This window comes from Dendrobium catenatum, unplaced genomic scaffold (assembly GCF_001605985.2).
Source record: "Dendrobium catenatum unplaced genomic scaffold, ASM160598v2 fragScaff_scaffold_1220, whole genome shotgun sequence".
Taxonomy (NCBI): Eukaryota; Viridiplantae; Streptophyta; class Magnoliopsida; order Asparagales; family Orchidaceae; genus Dendrobium; species Dendrobium catenatum.
Window position 1 is genome coordinate 2200794 of NW_021319682.1, and position 23717 is coordinate 2224510.

General features: G+C 35.6%; 1 protein-coding gene and 1 long non-coding RNA gene across 4 annotated transcripts; both read right to left on the reverse strand.

Annotated features, from left to right (window-relative positions):
- Positions 1-570: 570 nt before the first annotated feature.
- On the reverse strand, positions 571-2212 carry LOC110096558. Its single transcript, XM_020822575.1, has 3 exons — positions 1595-2212; positions 735-788; positions 571-645 (listed from the first exon to the last, which is right to left on the reverse strand). Exons 1-3 carry the CDS (start codon positions 2210-2212, stop codon positions 571-573), a joined length of 747 nt encoding a protein of 248 aa, XP_020678234.1.
- Positions 2213-4659: 2447 nt separating this feature from the next.
- Positions 4660-23093, reverse strand: LOC110096555. Of its 3 annotated transcripts, none has more exons than XR_003702272.1 (4): positions 22593-23093; positions 5386-5944; positions 5210-5267; positions 4660-5089 (listed from the first exon to the last, which is right to left on the reverse strand). It is a non-coding gene; the product is annotated as an uncharacterized LOC110096555 (long non-coding RNA). The 3 variants fall into 3 exon arrangements; XR_003702271.1 differs by lacking the exon at positions 22593-23093 and adding an exon at positions 15815-22536; XR_002303099.2 differs by lacking the exon at positions 22593-23093 and having other exon boundaries at positions 5386-8702.
- Between the last annotated feature and the right edge of the window lie 624 nt (positions 23094-23717).

Genomic DNA, 23717 nt, shown 5'->3' on the forward strand with positions numbered 1-23717 from the left:
GACGGTGGCAATAACTTATGGAGTGCTGTGGGCAATGCGAGCTACAATGGCTATGACAACCATAGGTGAGCGACATAAAGTGCAGCATTGCTGTCTTGCGGTGGCAATGGCAAAAAAATAAAGATGCACTTAGAAATTAGTAAAATTTAATGATATTCAAATTCACCAAAATTAAACTAGATGATGAATTTCAAACACTTCAAATTTTTTTACTTCAGAGAAAATATAAATATTTTTAAAATCTATATATTTGAAATACTTTAATAATCTATTTTACATTAAATCAAATAAATTTTATCAAGGGTCATGCGTCAATAAGAACCTGCTAATCACCACAAAAATGATAAGTGTGTTTATTTTCAAACTATATTAAACTTATAAACAAATAAAAATAAATGGTTGAAATTGGCTGAATCCAAACATGGAACTGAAAATATATCACATAATTGCCACAAATTAGTTAGAGAAAAAACTACTAATTATCGAGTTCTTATCAATTCAACAGAGTAGCAATTCCCAATTAGCTCAAAAAATGCCCGTCTAAAGGCACAAAAAACTATTCCACATTGCCTACTTGTCATAAGGTGAGAGTGCATCACTAAGTGCTGTTTTGGAGATCAGCATGGCTTTAAGTAGAGCACAAACCTGCAACATAATTAAGACAAAAATCCAAAACAAGTAAGCTTAAACTTACAAATATCTTAGAATTAAGCATTATCATGGATAAACCTCACCTGAGCCCTTCCAATTGTTATCTCCTTCTTCTCAAGGTGGTCTACATGAAGCCCCTGGCTTGTTAAGATTTGTTTGAAAGATAAAAGGGATGTTGGAGTAACATGGAGGTCATCTGTCACCAAAAAAATTTGAGGCCTTCTAACAAATCCTCCATTTAAATCTTTGTCAGATTTGGCTAACTTTGGATCACTTTCTTTAGAGTAGGATTGAAGTACTCCATGTTCACACATAGTATTACAAGGTACTTTTTTGTCATCCCAGTAGCACTTGCGACAACCATTCCTAGGAATTCCTAATTCTGGAATTTCTATATTTATATTTAGCATTTGTTTGTTGTGTCCAAAAAAGGGAGCAAGTTGCGGTGATATCAACATTTTTTTTTCTTTTTCTGACTTGAAGCAATTAATTTTTAATTCTTGAATGCTATTGTATAAGTTGGTCACGCATCCTAAGGATTTGGAACTACCAATGAGCTTTAAAACTAAGCCAAGTGGAAATGTGAGAAAACTAAATAATTGATCAACAAAGTCTTCTCCTAACTCCGCACACACCACATTGTTATTTATTCTATTAATGATGAGTTTGATATGTAACTTCCATGTTTCAAGCGGTGTGTTGTATTTGCTTTCAAAAATTTTCATCTCGATTTCATCGTTATATAAAGCGGTACTACGTCGAATGCACAAATCAGGGAAACAAATTTTTGTCAGCACTCCATTTCCTTCTACGAATTTCTTCAGCAGATCCAAAAGCTGAAAAATTATCCCCCCAAAGTTAAAAAATTTCTGGAGCAAATAATATGATATTAAGAGCCCAAAATAAATTTTAAAAATAAAATAAAATAAAATCAAAGGAATACCTCTTTTCTTCCAAATTTTAAGGTCCTTTCCTCTATGAGAAATAAATCTTCTACTCCAAACTCTTTTAGTATATCATAGTAGTGTAACACTGAAACTGATTTGATAAGAAAATTATCAGTTATTATGAACTTGACGCTATTTTTCTTAACAAATACTCCATCCTCAATTGTTTCAACTTTTTCCCACAGCGCAACTTTGTCCATAAGCTCTCCACAACAATGACATCTTGAGTCCCTAACAGAGGAGAAATAACATTTGGAGCCTGATATGCAGCTATCCATTTTGCAGAAATAGAGCTCTCTCGGGTTAATCTCACCATCCACATTTAGCTTTAAATCCTCACAATGTTTTCTGGCTGCATTGAGAGGGCTGAGAAGCATATTCTTGCAAGCCTCAGTCCGCCAGTGTTGGCCGCCAAGTTTCTCGATGCTGTCATAGAGGTTATCAATAGATCCCATGCCGGAGTTTTTTAAAAGAAGCTTGACAATAGTGCCCAGCGGTAGAGTCAGGAAGCTAAAGAAAATGTCGACAAAGTCGCCACTGGCTTCTCCAAACACCGCGCGTTTCTTCCCATTGTCAACCCAAACCTTCAAAGACAATTCTTCCTCCTTGGCCATGGATCGCATGCGCAGAATGAGGGTTCCGCTTGTAAGAGAAGAGATCCACTTCTCTTTTAATACTTCTCCAATGGTGACTGTTGGAATCTCAATATACGCTAGAAGAAGTAAAATCATAAAATCCAGCACTTAATTGGGAAGAGAGCAGAAGGCCGATCAACTTCCATCTGCTGTAGGGTTTAGAACCGTCTGATCAGTTTCAAAGTTCACAGATTATATGCAGATAGTTTAATGCAATCTTAATTCCCTTCACACTGCCTCATTTATTTTTTTTTCAAAACATATCAGAGCCAAAGGTCGGTTTAATTTTGAACAACTTTTGGCCGATCAACTTCTCACATAGAGCATTATTTAGAAGAGCACTAAATTATCATGAAATCAACATTGAATGAATATAACGAAAAAAGAGTAATATATATATAATAAAAAATTAATCATGATTGGGCATGAATCTCAATACAAAATGGAGTTGGAAACTTCCAAAATTAAATGTGGGATCATTTGAACTCCAATTTAACAAACTTATAGTCGAACTAAATATCTTGAAAAAAACAAACCCAGCAACACTAAATTCAACCCAAATCGAGCTTAAATGGGTCCAAATCGAAGACCCGATGAACTTTTAGAAGGTTCAAACCATAAATTTTATGACCAAGCAATTTCCAAGTGTGACATGCTTATAGTCAAATCGAGTGGCTCATTGAGACAAATCGAACGAAGATCAATGAATTATGATTTCATTAAGACACTCCAATATTCAATAAACAAAACACGATCAAGGGAGATGATATCGGCCGTCCATTCAAAACACTCATAATATGTCATTGATCTTCACCATATTAATTGATCATGCTACTCCCAAAAAATTATACATAGGCTCATCATTCCTGATTGATGGGGAACGAATGAAAGAAGAGAAGGAAGAGAGGAAATGAAGAGAAAAAAGTTCTTTTGCCACCAGACTCCTCATCGACCACTGTTTAGCCATCAACTGTCATCGAATTTCAACCCAACCACCATTTGTCGTCGGACTTCCGCCTGACCACTAGCTGTCGATGGACTTCTGCTTGGTCACCGATTATCACTAGACTTCTGCCCGACAACCAGCTCTCGTCGAACTTTCACTCGACAATTATCTATTGCTGGACTTCCATCCGACCACTAGCAATTGTTGGACTTTCATTCGGCCACCAACTAACACTTGATTTTTGCTCGATCACTGACCATCGTCGGCCCTCCGTCTGATCCCTATTCAACATTAGATTTGAACCTGGCTGTTAACTATTATTATATGGTCGTCCTCAACTTTAACGACGTACCAATCATTTATAATATATTCAAACACTAATTGAAGCATCTCAACTTGGCTTGGTCCTCGTAATTTTTCCATGATGTTTCTTTTTCTTTATTTATGTGTAGAATACTCATGCAATGCTAAGACAAAAAATTTCCCTACTTTAATGTCTCTTTATATATATATATAAAGAGAGAGAGAGAGAGAGAGAGAGAGAGAGAGAGAGAGAGAAAGTGTTGCGGACTAGAATATACGCGGCGATATAGTTAGAAAATTTTCGTCTTAGCGTTGTACATATTTTTAGTACACAAACAAAAGATGAAATAAAACTAAATTTTTTACGTGAAAAACCATGGAAAGGGAAAAAAATCACAGGGGGTCACACTCACTTGAAAGAATTCCACTAATATTTGCTTGAGATACAAGTCTGACTCTTCCTTAAAATTTAGGACGATCAAATTACAATGATTAACTTCTAGAATTAAATCCAGTTACTAACAAGTTATGCGTTCAAGATGAATTCAGAGTAACTCGAAGATTAGACTGAATTCCGACGTCAATTGGAGATCATGCAAAGTTCCAGCTTCACTAGAAAGTCGGATGGAATTTCAACTTAATTTGGAAGTCCGACAGAATTCCAGTGTCACTTGAAAGTCATGCAGAATTCTAGTATCACTTGGACAGAATTCCAACGTCTCGTGAAAGTCGGGCAGAATCCCGACGATGGTCAAGGAGTTTCTTCCCTCCTTCCCTTCTTCTTATCTTCTTCTTATGTCCCATCTCAAGAGAAATAAGGAATTATTTATAAAAATTTTCATATCATATATATATATACATATACATAATTTTAGAATTATTTTAAATTAAAAAAAAAAGATTTTTGAATATATGATCAAACTCAGATTTCTTCTAACTTTATAGCTACTCCATTGGCTACCAAACTTTGATGGCCATATGCTGCCGGATACGTGTATATATGTACAGTTGATGCCTTCATAAAATTTTCTCAAAAAAAAAAAAAAGAGAGATAAGATTTTGAATATATGATCAAATTCATAATTCTACTCCATTGGCTACCAAACTTTGATGGCCATAATAATACTTAGAAAGATTATTCAAGAGCTGATACGTGCATATATGTACAGCTGACGTCTTGAAAAATTTTCTCTGCCATCATCACAGAGGGCGTTACATACAAGTGTATCAATATTCTTAACATTTAGTTATTATATACAAAATTTGTCAAGCAGCATTCATTTTGTCGGATGTACTTCGTTTGAACTATAAGCTAAGTGAAATCATAGTCTCAATGGTCCTGAAATTAATACAAAATGTTTTCAATCCAAATCCTTCAACCACCAACGAAAGCCATCCATCTACATCAATATACTACAATTCTTCAACCATTACATTCCAACCACAATTTTCCGACCATTTATATCAGTGTAAGCATTGGGAACCTAGCAGTCCTCTCCACCATCTGAACTCCCAATCGCTACTCGAAGCAGTCGATTCGCCTTCCCTGACCAAGCTCAGCTCACCATTTCTTCTGCTCACCTCTCGAGGCTTGCTATTTTTCTTTGCTGGAGTTGAAGTCAACGAGAAGGATAAGATATATATAGCCAAATAAAACAAAACATTTAGCAATTTGTTAAGGACAGTAAAAAATTCTGATTGAAGGACTCGGGAAAACTATGTTTTACCAGGGAAAAATGTTAAAAATCTTCTATTCCTCATTGCTTGCTGTTCTATTTATTATATCTGGAGGTAAAGAAACGAAAGAAAATTTGGTGATCAGATGAATATCAGTAACACCACCTCCATCAAAATTAAAAGAGCTGTGTTTGATAAAATATGCAAGTGGAAAATTTCTACTTACCTTTTGGATTTGCTGTAATCAAGCATGACTTCCCTTGGGTTGCTGTGGCTGTGGATGCTCTGTTAGTTTTGGTTCTCCTCCACTGTTTTCAATATTATCTTGTGGTATCCGCTTATGTCAGTAAGTGGAAAATTGTGAGGAACTTTTGGGATTGGCTTGTTAATTTTCTCTCCCTGCTGCTGCCGCCTTGGTTTGGCTATCTGGAGTGGAATTTTGGTGCTGACAGTGACGACAACGTTCTACCCTCTATTTTTCTATTCCTTGGATGATCTTTGGGCAACCAGGGATTCTCTTCGCGAATCGACATGCTGACGGATAACAATTAACTGAGTCCTGGCTAGCTGGGTTGCCTCGCATTATTCTATCTTCTTTTGGGTTATTGCAGTCGTTTTGGTTTTCTGCTGTTATAGGCTTTGGTTTTCTTCACTTGTAATTTTTGAACTCCTTCGACCTTCCTCCCTTTTTTTTTGGGATTTTTTGGATTTTTATGTAATCTTCTTCATTAATATACGGGCTCGCACAAATTTTTTCAAAAAATAAATTTTGATTCTATATAAAGCTGCAAAAAGCTTAAGTAGCTGTTGAAATAATTATAAAGTTGATAAAAGCTGTACTAAGCTGTCAAAATCAATCAAGGGCTTCAACAATCTTGTTAACTAGATTCTAAAATTCTCTAATGTTACAAAGCCTATAAATTAGCTTTAAAAAGCCTATAAAAATACGTGTTAAAAGCTATTAAAAATTTATTGAAGCGGAGCATCATAACTAGAATACACCTTAACGAGTAGTGTACCTTTGAATATATTTCCGTTAACTGTATTTGCATTCCACTATCCTCGTTACTTTTTTTTGTTATGATAGTGTTAGAAGGCACTTTTAGTTATTTTGGCTTTCTTTAGTAATTAGTTATAGTACAGGAAATATCGGAAAAGCTATATAGAAGTAAGGGTGTCAATATTTGTCACGATCTGAAAATTTGATTCGAACTTAATCCAAAAATTTTGGATTAGGATCAACCAGTTTCACAAAAGGGTCAAGTTCAGGTTCTAGGGTTCGAACCGTTTGAAAAAATGGATCGGGTCTTGATCAACCCGCTAATTCGAAGTTGACCCAGACTGAGTTAAAAAAAAATTCGAACAAGAGATCTCCGTAATCTGAGCTCACTTAGGAGTACAAACGAGTCGAGTCGAGCTCGAGCCAAGGGATGTTCAAGTAGGGCTCGACTATCAAATACCGAGCTCGAGCTCGGCTCGTCTCACGAAACGAATCAAGTCAAGCGCCTCGTCAAGCTCTTGCGTCGTCCGCGAATCCCGCTCGTCATTTCGAGCTACGTAGACCTCCATCAACCATCGTCTCCTTGTCAAAGCCGCAAATCCCACTCGTCCGCGAATCCGGCTCGTCGTCCCGAGTTACGTCAACCTCCGTCGACCGCCTATGAATCCTACTCTCACCTACGAATCTTGCTCCCGCCTGCGAATCGAAGCCCGTTCCCGCCTGTGAATCGAATCCCTCTTCCGCCTGCGAATTTAATCTCGTTCCCGCCAACGAATCAAATCCTGCTCCCGCTACGCGAGATACTCGACGAGCTCTCGAGCTGAGCAGCGGAGTGTTCGAACTCGGGTTCATTAAGCCGTCGAGCTCGAAATTGTGTTCGAGCTCGACTCGCAAGATCGATAAGCTCGACTCGTCGAGCCCGAGCCAGCTCACGAGCCGGCCTGACTCAATTGCACCCCTAACCTCACTACATGCTGCAGCTTTAGGAAGGCCCATATTCTTAAAAAAATAAACCACCTCCAGTCAGCTTGAGAGCTTTGTCCCTTGCAAGGCCTGAAATCTATAGTAGCTCCTTCAATTGCTTCCGATCAAACAGGAACAATGTGAGGTGAAGAAGCATATTTATGACTTTTTCAAAACCTACTATAAGCGAAGCCGATGCAGTAACGATTGGTGTGGAGGAAAAAATAAATCGTTTATAACCTGCAGTTGCCTCTTCAGTCTTCACCCACTTCACGATATCCTCCTTCGTCATTTCTGCCGTCGCAGCCTCTGCCATCACAACCATCCTCTCTGCCATCTGCAACGTCTGCCGCCACCATCGTCACCGCCTCCATCACCGCCATCCGCTCCAGCCCACTGTCGGCGGAGGTTGAAGTAAAGCCCGTGACGCCTGCGGCTCAACACGTTCTCCTCGCCTCTCGCTCGCCTCTGGCCCTAGTTGGCAGGTCATGTCGGGTTGACATGGGTCCGAAGTGGGTCGGGTTTGGGTCCAAAAATGTGACCCGTCAGCACAAACGGATCGGTTTCAGATAAGTTCAATTCTGAGTTAAACCCGAACCCGACCAGTGACCCGATTTTAACAGCACTACATAGAAGAGTAATATGTAACAAGAGGACAAGAAGAATATTCTATTTTTGCATGAGATTATTGATTGTTCTCTGTTTGAGTTTTAACATCTACTTCTCCCATAGATTCACTACATTTCTTACAAAGCTTTGAAATCAATTAGACAAAATTAGGTAATTGGAAAAGCTAAAATTTTGAAAAATCTATGAGCAATTTTTTTATTATTATCCATATGACTCATATAAGATTTTCAATGCTTTTCTAAAAGCATTGTAACTATACAAAAGACTAATTTGCACTCCCTACAATTATTTTGTGCTAGATCACAATTTACTTCGTTCAAAAAGCTTGGTGAGCAGGGAGTTTTGGCTACCAACCTAGAAGTTTTGGATTCAAGGCTTGTGTATGTGATGTTGTGTGAGTTTTAATTTTTTTTTTTTTTGTTAAAACCCACAAATGGCTTACCTATTAATATAAAAAAAAAAAATTACAATTCTTTAGAGGGATCCAACACTCACAACACGCTCAAAGAGCTACAATTAATGGGAAAACAAAAAACCTAAATGGTTATAGATCCCTATCAAATTACAATAAAAGAGCAAAAAGCTCGGAGAGTATTGGAAGTATTTTTTTACAGTGGAATTTTTTTCCTTGAAAATTCATATAAACATTCTTTTATTTTATGAAAAAATAACCTTAGATATCAATGCAAATCCTCACTAAGAATTATACATAAACCAGAATGAAAATTGAACTTGGAATAAACTGTATTTGATTCAATAAAATAATTATTCAAATTTTATTACATATAGTATTATTAATTTGAATAACCTGGTAGGGTGGGTATTACAATCCCAAAAACCTAATACATTAACTGATTTAATATTTTATAAGTTAAAAGAAAATGTTTTTATATTACTTGCCTATATAACATAGAAAATTCATAAAATAAATTAAAACACAATGTATGTAATAAAATAAAATTAAACAATCTTAAATAAAAATATCTAAGACTAAAAATTAATGGATATCAAATTATTTACATTTATATATTTCATAGATATTTGCGTTGTATAATTTAAAATTTGGAGAAATTATTTAAATGTTGGTAAGGATTTATTGGATCTAAAAACAAGTGCTATTGGAGACTATTTGAATGAATGAAAAAGGAATAAAAAGTAAAATGGAATTGAGACTAAAAATAATGGACTGTATTTGAAATTTTTAATTTGTTTTGGATTAGTATTAAATAAATGTAGATGATTTCAATATTTTGTTTGATTTGAGTAAAATGAATTGGTGTAAGGCACAATGATGATGGTGGCTAGTATAGAGTGTGGTGGACAATGGGGTGCAGTGGCTATGGCATCGATCGATGAGAGAGGTGGTGCAGCGGTGGTGTCTTGCAGTGTCAATGGCAAAGAATTAAAGATGCATTTTGAAATTAGTCAAATTTAATGATTTTCAAATTCACCAAAATTGAACTAGATGATGAATTTCAAGCGCTTCAAAATTTTACACTACATTTCTTTTTGCTTGATTTGAGTAAAATGAATTTGCGTAAAGCACAATGATGATGGTGGCTAGTAGCTAGCGAGCTACGACGATGGCGATGACCAAGGTTTAAAATTGCGTAACTGCGCCTCAAGGCGTTTTTTGTCCGTGAGGCGAGGCGTAAGCCTCGAGGCGGTCTGAGGCGTAAGCCTCACGAACACAGAATTGCGTAAATGAAAAATTAAGGATTTTAGCAGGAAAATAATAGCAATAGTGGAAAATAAGAAAGTAGATGCAATAAAATTATGTACCAAAGTACAAAATCACAAAATATTCGTCTTTTCTTTACCTCTAACCATGTCTCCTAAAGCAAAAAATCAAATACATTAAAAAAAAATCAAAAAAAACTAAACCCTAGTTTCTCTTAAACTTGCAAAATATATCCCTAAACTTAATAAAAATACCTAAAATCCAATGTGGAGTACTCCTTGAGGGTGGCCGGAAGTTTCCACTTCGCCGGAGAGAGGCGGCGCCGGCGGGAGGAGCGGCGGGAAGCAAGGCCGACCGCGTGCGGGAGCTCGGAATCGCGACCTGGAGCATGCGGGAGGGAGAAAAGTCGGGTATGCTGAAGGATACGGGTTAAAGGAGAGAAAAAGACCTCATTTTAAATGAGTGGACCCTACCCAGAGAGGCGTACGCCTCACAATGAGTTGCGCAATTGCGCCTCTGAGGCGCGCCTCAGCCCCAGTGAGGCGTACGCCTCTTGAAAGCCCAAAATTGCGTAGGCTATGAGGCGTTTTTGGGCAGAATTGCGCAGAGGCGCGCCTCTAATTGCGCAATTTTAAACAGGGGCGATGACAATGACCTATAGAGTGTGGTGGACAACTGGAGGTGTAGTAGCTATGGAATCGATTGGTGAGAGAGGTGGTGCAGCGGTGGTGTCTTGCAATGGTAATGGAAAAGATTTAAGATGCATTTAGAAACTAGTCAAATTTAATGATTTTCAAATACACCAAAATTGAACTTGATGATGAATTTTGAACGCTTCAAAATTTTACACTACATTTCTTTTACTACAGAGGAAACACCATATTTTTAAAATTCCTATATTATGAATACTTTGATAATCTATTTTACATTAAATCAAACAAATATTATTAAGTGTCATGCGTAAAATAAGAACTTGTTAATCCCACAAAAATGATAGTGTGTTTATTTCCTAACTATACTAAGCTTATAAAGGACTAAAAGAAAAAAAATTGTCATTTTCTTTAGAGTGATTTCTCCCCCACTAATGTTAATTCACACTATATTTATCATGCTTAAATTATTATTATTATTATTTAAATAAAAATATCAAGTAGAATAAAAATAATTGGTTGAAAATTGCTGCATGCAAACATGGAACTGAAAATAGATCACATAATTTCCACAAAATTAGTTAGAAAAAGTTAATGATTATCCAATTCTTATCGATTCAATAGATTAGCACTTCCAAATTAGTTCAAAAAATGCCCTTCTAAAGGCACAAAAAACTATTCAATATCGCCTACTTGTCATAGATAAGGTAAGAGTGCATCACTAAGTGTTGTTTTGGATACCAGCATGGCTACAAGGATTTTATGAGTGAGGATGAAAGGGATCGTAGCAGCAGCGGCGGCAGCTTTTCTTCAATTCTCATTCTTCTTCGTCAAATCATGATAAATTGCAATAATAATGCAAATGCTTAGTTACAAATATCTTAGAATTAAGAATTATTATAGAGAATTCTCACATCAGTCCTTTCAATAGTCATCTCTCTTCTCATGATGGTCAACCTTAAGCTCATGTTTTTTTAAGATATGGTCGAAAGATAAAATAGATAATTGAGTAATGTGAAGGTCATCTGTTACCAAAAAAATTGTGAGCCTCTAAAAAATCCTCCATCTAAATTCTTATTTTTCTCGACTAACTTTAGATTGATTTCTTCAAAACATGATTATTCTACTCAAAGCTTACACTTAGTCATACAAGATACATTGTTATTATCTCTTTTGCATATTTTGAACTCATTCATAAATTCTAACACTTTTGGAGAGTCTTCTTTGATATATAATGCTTGTTTGTTGTAGCAAAAAAAGTGAGAAAGTTGTGGTAATATTAACATGCTTTTTACTTCCTCTGACTAGAAGCAATTAATTTTTAATTCTTGAATGTTATTGTATAAGTTAAGCATGCATTCTAAGAAATTGGAATAGCCAATGAACTTCAACATTGAGCTAAGAAGAAATTTGATAAAGCTAAATAACTGATTAGCAAATTCATCTACAAGCTCTGCACACACCACATTATTTTTTATTTTATTTATAATGAGTATGATTTGTAATTTCTCTATTTTGAACTATGTATTACCTTTGCTTTTAAAAATTTTGATATTCATTTCATCCGAAGTTGATTGAATGAACAAATTAGGAAAACAAATCTTTGTCAGAACATTTTTTTCTTCTAGTAATTTCTTTAACAAATTCAAAATCTAAAAAAGCATCCACCAAAGTAAAAAAAAAAATTCTTGAGTCAATCCTATGTTGTTAAGAGCCCCAAATGAATTTTGAAAAAAAAATGAAATGAATATCTCTTTTCTTCCGAATTCTAAGGTTCTCTCCTCCATGAGAGATAAATTTTCTATATCAAACTATTTCAATATATCATAGTAGTGTGACAATGAAACTGGTTTGACAAAAAAAATATTAGTTATTATAAAATTGACATTATTTTTCTTAATAAATATTTCATCATCCTCTATTATTTTAACTTTTTTTAGCAATCAAACTTCATTCATAGCCTCTCCATAATTATGACATCTTGTATCCCTAACATAAGAGAAATAACATATGAAGCGTGATATGAGTTTTCTATTTTACAGTGATAAATCTCTCTTTGATTAGAGTCGTCATCCATCTTAAGCTTTAAATCCTCATAATATTCTTCGATTGCACTACGAGGGCTAAGAAGCATATTGCTGCAAGCCTTAGTCCATCAGTATTGTTGGTTGTCAAACTTCTCAATGTTGTCATAGAGGTTGTCAATAGACTGCAGATCAGAGTTTTTGAAGATAAGCTTGAAAATAGTGCCCAAAAATAGAGATAGAAAGCTCAAGAGAATATGGACAAAGTCGGTACTGACTTTTCCAAAAAAATGTTCATTTCTTCTTATTGTCCACCAAAATCTTTAAAAATAGTTTTGTCTCGTCGACTATAGATGAAAATATTCATTTCATCTTATTGTCCACCAAAATCTTTAAAAATAGTTTTGTCTCGTCGGCTATAGATGGCAGGCTCAGAATAAAGATTCTAATTGTTTAGATCAAAGATGAATGCCTGAGAACAGAAAGCAACAAGTAATAAAAAACAAGTAATAAACCTTATTATCGGTTTGGGTAGTTTTATATTATTATTACCTGCAGTATTATATGTTATTTATTATTCTCATGCATTTATCTCTAATTTGGACAAACAAAACTTTTTATTCTGAACCTTTCATTTATGGCTGACGAGAAAATTATTTTTGAAAGTTTTGATGGATAATGAGAAGAAATGAGCGTTGTTTGGAGAAGTTAGTACCAACTTCGCTCACATTCTCTTGAGCTTCCTAACTCTACCACTAGGCAGCAATATCAAGTTTCTCTCAAAAAAACTCTGATTTAAACTCTTGTAATCTATTGACAACCTTTATGACAGCATTGAGAAACCTGACGACCAATAATACTGGGGAGCCAAATTTTGCAGAGTTGAAAAATATTATGAGGATTTAAAGCTAGGGGTGTCAATTTCGGGTCACGGGTCGGGTTCTGGTCGAACCCGAAACTGACCCGGCACTATTCGGGTCAACCCGAACCCAACCCGTTTTTAAAAACGGGTCAGTTTTCTTGACCTGAACCCGACTTGCTTCGGGTCCGGGTCAACCCGACACGACCCGAATGACCCGTTTCCAACAAGAAAATGTCTAACTTTCGGGTCAAAAATGGGTCAATCTCCTCTTTTCGGGTCATTCTTGGGTTGCCGGGTCAAAATCGGGTTTTCGGGTCAAAATCGGGTCACTTTCAGGTCAAAGGGCTAACCCGAATCGGACCCTATTTTTGAAATGGGTCGAAATGCTGAACCCGAACCCGACCCATTTCAGGTTCGATTTGACCCTAACCCGAAATTTTCGGGTCGGGTTTTCGGGTCGTGTCAGATATTGACACCCCTATTTAAAGCACAATATGGATGACGATCTTAACCCAAGAGAATTCTATCACTACAAAAATGAAAGATTGTGTATCACACTCCATATGTTATTACTCCAATGTTAGGGACACAATATGTCATTATTATGGAGAGGCTATGAATAAAGTTGGGATGTGAAAAAAGTTATAACAATATAAGATGGAGGATTTGTTAAGAAAAATAGTATCAAGTTCATAATAACCGATAATTTTTTTGTCAAACCACTTTCAGTATCACATTATTATGATATATTGAATGAGTTTGATATAAAGATTTATATCTCATGAATAAAAGAACCTTAAAATTTGAAAAAAAAAATATATTTCCTTAAAATTCTTTTTTTTTTAAATTCATTTGAGACTCTTAACAACATATGATTTGTTCAAGAAATTTTTTAATTTAATGATTTTTCAGCTTTTGAATTTACTAAAAAAATTACTAAAATGAAAGGAATTGCTGACAAAAAATTATTTTTTTTAATTTGTGCATTCGATCTACTACCGATGAAATGAATATGAAATATTTAGAAAGCAAATGCAATGCACAATTCGAAACAGAGAAGTTACATATCATACTCATGAATAAAACAAATAACAAGGTGATGTGTGTGGAGCTTGGAGATAAGTTTGTTAATCAATTATTTAGCTTTCTCACATTTCCTCTTAGCTCAGTATTGAAATTCATTAGTTATTTCAATTCTTTATGATGCATGCACAACTTATACAATAACATTCAAAAATTAAAAATTATTTACTTCAAGTTAGAAAAAGCAAAAAAATATATTGATACAACCACAACATCCTCACTTTTTTTGCTACAACAAATAAATATTATATATCAAAGAAGAATCTCTAAAAGTTATAAAATCTATAAAAAAGTATAAAATGTGCAAAAGAGATAACAAAAATGTATCTTGTATGACTAAGTGTAAGTATGAAGTACAACAATCCTGCTTTGAAGAAATCAATCCAAAGTTAGCAATGAAAGATAAAAACTTAGATGAAGGATTTGTTAGAAAAGCTCAATTTTTTTGACAGATGACCTCCACATTACTCAATTGTCTGTTTTATCTTTATAACAGATCTTAAGAAAGCACGAGCTTAAGATTAGCAATGTTGAGAAGAGAGAGATGACTATTGGAAGGGCTGGGGTGAGGAGACTCCATAGTAATTCTTAATTCTAAGATATTTGTAACAAGATGGTTTGGTAACATGATTTTAGCTTTTGGGAAAAGCTAGCTTGTGGCTTTTGGCCACTTTATAAGATTGACAGAGAAATGAATATGGAGAATTACATAAATAAGGAATTAACCTAGATAAAATAGACACTACTCGGTTGTCAAGATGGTCGAGGCGTGTATGCCAAAGTGGTATTGAGGTGAGTTTGGAATGAAGAGCTGGAATGGTGGGAGATGTTGTTCGAATGGGATAAAGTCTATCGTAGAATTTGTCACAGAGAAGAGTACGATTGTCTTGAAGATCAGTGATGGTAAAGCTGTTTGCATTAAAGGAAATGTAGAAATTATTATCTGAAGTGAGCTAAAAAAATAGAAAGGAGGTTGTGAGAGAGGGAAGGGACGTGAAGGAGGTTAAGAACGCGGAGCTTACGAGTTGGATCTGGTAGGGGAAGAATACCTTGGCCGCTATGTTTAATGGGAAGGGAGGAGCCGTTGGCAATAGAGATTGAGCCGGTTCCTTGATATGTAGTGGATTGTTGCAGGTTGTGGGCATCATAAGTTATATGTGTATATGTGATAGAGGTCAGGACACATTCAGTGGTTAGTGGAGGTTGGGGATGTGATAGTAGAGCTCTCATAGTCCATGAAGGAGAGGGGGCATATTGAAGATTACATATATGCAAGCAAGAGAGGGCGAAATGGCCAATTTTATTGTAGATTTGGCGAGTTAGTCGTTGTGTGTTGAAATTGGGAGCAAATGGGGGATAGCTAGTAGTATTTTTAAAAGAGAATTTTAATAATTGTTTGATTATTATTTAGAGTTGATTGTATTTAGGTTAAAGATATTCATTAATTCTAAGGTGTGATGTCACTAAGTTTTCTACGTTATATGTTTCTATCCTAAAGTATGCATGCATCCTAAGTCTAAATTTTTTAAAACTCAGTCATTAAATTTTGTCCTTAAATATCACTAATGTTATATGGGATGAAAAAATTTGTTATCACTAACCCTTGGGACATTGTGCATGTGTAAAGGGGTTTAAGAATCTAAAATAAGATAAAAAAATAATACTACTAAAATTGAAGTTACTACAAGGATCTAAAGGAAAAGGGTTCGCACAAACCACATCAAGGACCTCCTAGGGGTTTTCTAAGTTTTAGAATACTTACAGTCACCGGGGGCTACGACACGATGGTTCCGCCCGTAGCACTTCCACCCGATCGGATGGAGGCGACTGATGCCTTTAGTCCATTGTCTTTTTGGTCACTCGACCGATACAATTCCTCACAGTTCATGCAAATAAAGAAGAGAAAACATGTATTAGAAGCACACTAAATAATTATAATTAAAACAATTGAAATCATAATTTAAATATAAACGTACATTTTTTCGGGCTTAAACACTGGTTTTGTTGTCTTTGCTTTTGAAACCTTTTACTTTCTTTTTTTTTAAAGCAAATTGTATATCTTTCCAACATTCACCCCGAGGCACAAGAAAGGGAGAGTAAAAAGGGGAGAGAGAAGTAGAGAGAGGGAAAGAGAGCTTTGTTTTTCAACAACTTCATTTTCTAGTAGACTCCCAACTAATCTACTCTCCAACATCCACACCTTATCTCTCCAAAATACCTCACCCTTCAACAATCACCCTCTTTAAAATACCACTCGAAATACACACTCCTCAATCTTACACAAACACTTTCCAATACAAGCACAAATTACTTTTCACACACTTTTTAAAACAAATATCTTTTCACCATTCTTTGTTTTTCAACATACACCTTTCTCTCAACAACTGCTTGCTTCTCTCTCTCTTTTTTTTTTAATGTAAAACAAAATTATACCATTCCCTTTCCCAAAACACCACACAAAGCAATACGGAATATCTTGCAAATCTCCACTTACTCATAAAGGAAACTTCTTATATTTCTTACATTTCAACTTGAAGGCAAATTGTAACAATAAATCTTTGTTTCACTCATTCATGCCAACTTAAAACTTATGTCAAATGAATTTCTGAGACAAGAAAGAGAAAGTTTTGCAACTTCATGCTCATCCGATAGTTCAAAAGACTTTCCAACATAGATTTCAATTAATCAATCCATCCTGTTTCCAACTAAAACTAAAGACAACAGACCTTATCAATTTGTCATCAAGATTCTCAGAAAACCAACAACGTGAGCACAACATTCATTACCTATTTCATCACCAAGAAGTGTAGGTATTAGCAGATTTGTAAAAACCAAATATAAGTGAGGCTTAAACAGACAAAACATCTCTCAGATTTGTGAAGACCAAACGGATTATAGGCAAGATTTTAACATTTCGACTTCTATTGATTCTCTGTGGCCAAAAATAATGTGCCCTTAAAGTGAATAAGAAGAAGAACACTTCTGCCATCAAACTTACAAACCCAAGATTATTTGTGTTAAGAACAAAACGATCCGCATAAAGAAGGGATGATCCATACACTCTTATAAACCCTAACATAAAGTGAGTCCATATAAAAAATCATTTTTTGAGAAAGAAAATGTAAATCTAGCTCTTGCTTTTTAAATTAAAAAGTAAATGGAAGCAACTTTCTTTGATTTTTTTTTAAATAAACGAATTAAGACACATCTCTCTTTCATTCTATCAAGAAGCAATGGAAAGAATATATGAATGAAATGTAAGAAAGAAAGGAAAAAGAAGATTGAGAAAAAGAAAAAGAAGAGAATGTATAAGATATACCTACAGCAAAAAGCGTCGGCGGCTAGGGCAAGTCGGCGAGAGAGGATGAGGTCTAGTAGAGAGAGGGAAAGAGAGAAGTAGAGAGAGGGAAAGAGAGCTTTGTTTTTCAACAACTTCATTTTCTAGTAGACTCCCAACTAATCTACTCTCCAACATCCACACCTTATCTCTCCAAAATACCTCACCCTTCAACAATCACCCTCTTTAAAATACCACTAGAAATACACACTCCTCAATCTTACACACAAACACTTTCCAATACAAGCACAAATCACTTTTCACACACTTTTTAAAACAAATATCTTTTCACCATTCTTTGTTTTTCAACATACACCTTTCTCTCAACAACTGCTTGCTTCTCTCTCTCTTTTTTTTTTAATGTAAAACAAAATTATACCATTCCCTTTCCCAAAACACCACACAAAGCAATACGGAATATCTTGCAAATCTCCACTTACTCATAAAGGAAACTTCTTATATTTCTTACATTTCAACTTGAAGGCAAAGTGTAACAATAAATCTTTGTTTCACTCATTCATGCCAACTTAAAACTTATGTCAAATGAATTTCTGAGACAAGAAAGAGAAAGTTTTGCAACTTCATGCTCATCTGATAGTTCAAAAGACTTTCCAACATAGATTTCAATTAACCAATCCATCCTGTTTCCAACTAAAACTAAAGACAACAGACCTTATCAATTTGTCATCAAGATTCTCAGAAAACCAACAACGTGAGCACAACATTCATTACCTATTTCATCACCAAGAAGTGTAGGTATTAGCAGATTTGTAAAAACCAAATATAAGTGAGGCTTAAACAGACAAAACATCTCTCAGATTTGTGAAGACCAAACGGATTATAGGCAAGATTTTAACATTTCGACTTCTATTGATTCTCTGTGGCCAAAAATAATGTGCCCCTCAAAGTGAATAAGAAGAAGAACACTTCTGCCATCAAACTTATAAACCCAAGATTATTTGTGTTAAGAACAAAACGATCCGCATAAAGAAGGGATGATCCATACACTCTTATAAACCCTAACATAAAGTGAGTCCATATAAAAAATCATTTCTTGAGAAAGAAAATGTAAATCTAGCTCTTGCTTTTTAAATTAAAAAGTAAATGGAAGCAACTTTCTTTGATTTTTTTTTAAATAAACCAATTAAGACACATCTCTCTTTCATTCTATCAAGAAGCAATGGAAAGAATATATAAATGAAATGTAAGAAAGAAAGGAAAAAGAAGATTGAGAAAAAGAAAAAGAAGAGAATGTATAAGATATACCTACAGCAAAAAGCTTCGGCGGCTAGGGCAAGTCGGCGAGAGAGGATGAGGTCTCTGTTCAGCTTCCTTGGGGCGGAACGGACAGAAGGGAGGAGGTCTGCGTCTAGGGGTTCTGTCGGCTAGGGCTGGCGATGGGGGAGGGGCATAGGGCATTTCGCGAACTGGGAGGAGACGAGCCTGGGCTTTTCGCGAACTGCAGGGGACATGGGATGCTTCGTCCGAATGAGAGAGTGAGCGGGCTGGGTAGTTTATTTTTGCGAATGAATAGAAGGCAGTGGGGGCGGTTTTGAAAAATAAGGAGGAGGTCGTGGGGGAAGGGCGGTTCGAACCGGCACTAGCCGAACCCATCAATGATACTTGAACCAATTTTAATTAAGAGTTATAATTTATTTAGCTTACTTTATTTATTAAAGATTTGATCAAATTATTTTAGTAGATATTCTTAAATTTCATTAAATAAGTTAATTTCTTTTTAGTAAATTTATTCTATTAAATTTCTTGATTAATGATACATTTATTTAAAATTTATTTAATTGATTTTAACATTTTATTTGAGTAAATTCTTGATAAATGTAATTAGTGAAGAAAAAGAAAATGCAGATTTTAATATGTTTGGCTGAACTCGTCGAGTTTAGATTGAAATCGACCCAAACCCAACTAGGCTCGATGGCATTTGATTAGATTATTATGTCTGAAATCACATTAGATTTAGATTGAATAATAGGGTTGAGTCTGCGTTATGTTAGTGGGTATCCACTTAAGAAAAATCCTAAAGGTGGCATCTACAATAAGCTACGAAGACCTAGGTGCTAGAAATTGAATGTAAGCATTGTTGTTGTGGGCTTCTTTGAAGCCAAGTGTGCCTCTAAAACAACCTTCTCCCCAATTCGATGTGATACGAATAAGGAAGAAGGTATTTTCAATGCCCTTTGCTGTCCCCACATTCCAAAAAAAAGTACTTTATACATTTAACACGACTAACTAAGCTATTATCTAAACAAAGCTCAAAGCGGCGGAAGGAAAAAACTCCCAAAAACTAAACTCAAAACAAGTCATCTTTTTTTATATTTATCCAAAACCCCACTTTTAGAAGCAAACACTAGTAAAAGAAAGTCAATCCAAATAAGGAAGATCACCCACATAAACAAGATCATTCGTTCTAAAGCAAAGACATCAAAGAGACCTTGCTACACAAAACTCATCATAAAACCATAAATCCCAAAAATGACTTAAGAAACCTTCCAAATGAAATGGCATATAAAACTCTTATCGAAAAGAAAATCAAAACACCAAAACTCTTTTGACACAAAAAACAATCAAGTGCTTTCTCATATTTTGGCATGAACCATTAAAACCTTTCAATAAGAAAATTTTCATAAGGCTCTCCGTCATAAAACATTCGCAAAACTTTTCAATATAAAGTGGTTCGTAAAACTTTTCCCGTATGAAGCAATTCGTAACACTTTCCAACACAAAACCGTTCATAAGACTTTCCAATAAGATGCTCACAATTCATTCCAAAACTAAAACAAAACTATTTCATGAAGCGTGCCAAGCTCTTATTAAACCAAGTTGAAGCACATGAAGACTCTCTAAAAAACCCTCATTATGATACTAACAAGTTAAGTGTAAGCAGAGTTGTAAAAGTGCAACTGTGCAAGCATACATGTAAGATTTTCTAATCAAAACATTTTTAACCATACGTGAGACAACCTTCAATATATGATACTAATGAAGCATAAAGCTTGTTAGAGAATTCAGTAATGTCATCTCAACTTAAAAGGTGCAATGATAAAATAAAAAAAAAAGTTTTAGCTTTCTTTTCTCAATTATATAAAGGTAACTAATAAAACTTGTTGCTCGTTTTAAGAAAGAAGTTTATTCAAGTACCTCCATTCCAGGAAAAAAAAATCATTGTGAAACATATATTCAACATCTCTATAAGAAAGAAATTGTGAAGGAAATGCCCATGCTCATAACAATTCATATCGCATAAAGCTATATCCAACATAAAATTTTCATCACACCAAATCGAACTTACAGAAGAATCATAAAACATATACATGTTTTCCCACCTCAAAAAAGATATGCATCAAATGATCCTGAATGTATGTAAAAGAAAGTTACAGAACTTTTGTGCTCATTCACTTCTTTGGCTTGCATTAAATAAATCTTATGATAACAAATCAACACATATATGTAACCTTTCCAACAACCTCCATATTATGCATCGTCAAACGTTTCAAGAGAGTTTGTAAGTGTATAATTCAAAAAGCAAAAAGAATCCACAACGGTTCATATGTTGGGCCAACCTTCCAATACGGTAAAATTCATATGCTCACAACAATGCTTTTTGTTAAGGGTGATGTCTCATGTTATAATGATAAAGCTCGTATCTAGATAGAGTAAGGCGTAAAAAATCAAAATTCAATCCAAGAGGTACAACAACAACAATAAATATCCCTCAAAAGTTAAATCTTACCATATAGATCCTTTCTTTTAACCACTAAAAGAATGTCAAGCTACATCAACTCTTCAATTATGAAACAAATCCTTCATCACCTCCAAGAGTTTTAAAACAACATAAAAGATCTGTGTGGAACCACTATTCCCTACACCAACAAAACTTCACCGAATAAAAGAGGAACAAGATGCATCCACTTAAGGAAGAAGGGTAATTAGATGCATGAGAGATAAACTTAGAGAGCTCACCTCTTTTGAAAGATACAAAACTTATTTATAAGCGCTAAGTAAATAAAAGGAAGATTTATAACTCTACACATTTCATCCAAGAAACAAATTCGTTTTCAGTTTTTTTTCTTTTCTTTTCTAAACTTCCAACCAATGATTTTGGAAAAGCATCCATACGTGTGAGACTATCACATGGAACCTCTATATGAGCAGAACAGTTACGACTTTTCCTTAACGACATTTCACCAAATACTTGGTGTGCAATAGTTGTAGAATCACACAAAACAAACCACCATGAAAGCCATGATTTATACATCTATTTGAATGAAGCCATTTAAGCAATATATAAAAGAGCCTTCACAATCTACAACCTCATATGGCTTGATCTTCATAATCAACAGCTTATAAAAAAAAGGTGGTGTTTTATCCAAACGAAATCCATATGGAGTTTACCATAGAAGCCAAACAATGAGCCGGCAACCTTACTTAATGGATTAACCCCACATTCATTGTTATCTTTTAAGAAAGAAGATAAGAAGGGGAATAAAGAGAAGATGTCATCAAATATAGCCGTTCAAATGGACTTGGAAGAATATAATCATGGCATTTAAAATTTAGTTGCTCAAACAAATTAACATAAAGCTTGATCATTTATAACTCAACATAACCTTTTGTATACTTCCTATGAAAACATGGCTAACAATGACTTCATCCTTTCTCAAAAAGGCTAAAACATTACTTGATAATCAAGTACCATGATGAAGTTAGATAACAGGAGACGATGTCAAAGGCATCACCAAGTCTATTATGACAAAAATTGAAGCCATTCCCACAAGTTCAAACATCAACCGCTCAAAACCTTTTGAAACAAAGTTTCAGAAATAAATGAAGTCTCACTAAGGCATTACATCGAGCAAGTGATATGCTATGTTGGCAAGGTTGTTCAAAACAAACTAGCATGAAGAGTTCGATCCACACCTACTTGATCTAAATTTGCATAAATAATCCACATAAAACCATCAATGATTCTCATAATAAATAACTCAACCACATGAATACACATCTGTAACAAAAGGAAGAAGAAAAAAAGACCCAAGCAATTCTCAGATTTCCCTTTTTTTTTTTAAGAAGAATAGAAGAATAAGTAAGGGATGAGAGAAAGGAAGAAGGAGAAGAAGATGATGGTGAAGAAGGTGGTAGTGAGAAGAAACAAGAAGAAGAAGAAGAGCAAATGAAAGAGGTATACCTGCCTAAATCGTCGTCGTGGCTTGGCGTCGGGCTCGGTTAGGGTAAGAGACGACGTGAGCAGGAGGTCGTCGGCTCTAGCGTGCGAGGAGCGACGGGAGTTTAGGGTGTCGGCCCTGGCGTCGGGTCGGAGAGAGAGGACGAAGAGGCTGGTTCGGTTTCGCTGATCACGCGAGAGAAGGAGCTCCGTGAGGGAGAGGCTTCGGGACCAAAGGGCGGCCTCAGCTTCCCCTGGGATTCGCGAACCAGAGAAGAGGCCAGGAGTCGGGACCTCTGCGTACAGGAGAAATCCCGAGAGCGAGGGAGTGGGGAGTTCGGCCCTTACCCGAACAAGAGAGGGAGAGCAAGGGAACTTCGGTTCCCTTGGAATCGTGCCAGACAGAGAGCCACCACCGGAGAGAATTCGCCTGGGCTGCTTCCAAAACGAGAGCGGGAGACCGAGAGTGTGAGAGTGCTAATGCCAATCGGCCAGACGAAGGCTTCGTGCATGCCTTCTAAAACGTCTCCCGACGTTCCGCTCTACTCAAGGAACTTTTATTTGGTCCAGTGTCTTGCACTAGAGGAAGGTTCGGTTTTGCCTCAAAAAGTGTAAATACCGAGTTTTTTGAAAAAATATCGAGTTTTTTCAAAAAATTAGGTATTTGCACTTTTTGACCTATTTTTGCCTAAAACCGAACCTTCCTCTACTTCCAGTGAAAGGACCTAATAATTGCTCCTACTCAAGACACCAAAACGGCCTGCGACACTCTGCTTCTACTAAAGTCGTTCGAATGGATTTCCCATTCGAGGGCTCACACGACTGAGAAGTCTGGCCACGACAGGTTTCGTATTCTGGAGGAATTAGAGCCGTTGGATCCGTTTCTTGATTCAGTTCTCAAATTCAAATCACTCAGAAAGTTAACCAAACTCTTAATAGGAATTAAATGAGTACTCATGTGGCTGAAATTAGACCTAGACTGAACCCAACTTGACCTAACTCGGGTCGACTTGGGTTTGACTCGATTTGACCAAATTAACAAAATTAGACTCAAATGAATCGGCGAACCGAATCAAATCAAGCTTGATGCAAATAAAATGAATGGATCTAATTTAATCGACTTTGATCAGGTCTAATTTAACCCAATTT

Excerpts from the sequence above, each read along its gene's own strand:
- LOC110096558 (XM_020822575.1), bottom strand. The coding sequence starts at position 2,212 with ATGGCCAAGGAGGAAGAATTGTCTTTGAAGGTTTGGGTTGACAATGGG. Across the intron at positions 789-1,594 it reads TAAAATTTGGAAGAAAAGAG|GGGCTTCATGTAGACCACCT; the intron begins GTATTCCTTTGA and ends TTAACAAGCCAG. Across the intron at positions 646-734 it reads TAACAATTGGAAGGGCTCAG|GTTTGTGCTCTACTTAAAGC; the intron begins GTGAGGTTTATC and ends ATTATGTTGCAG.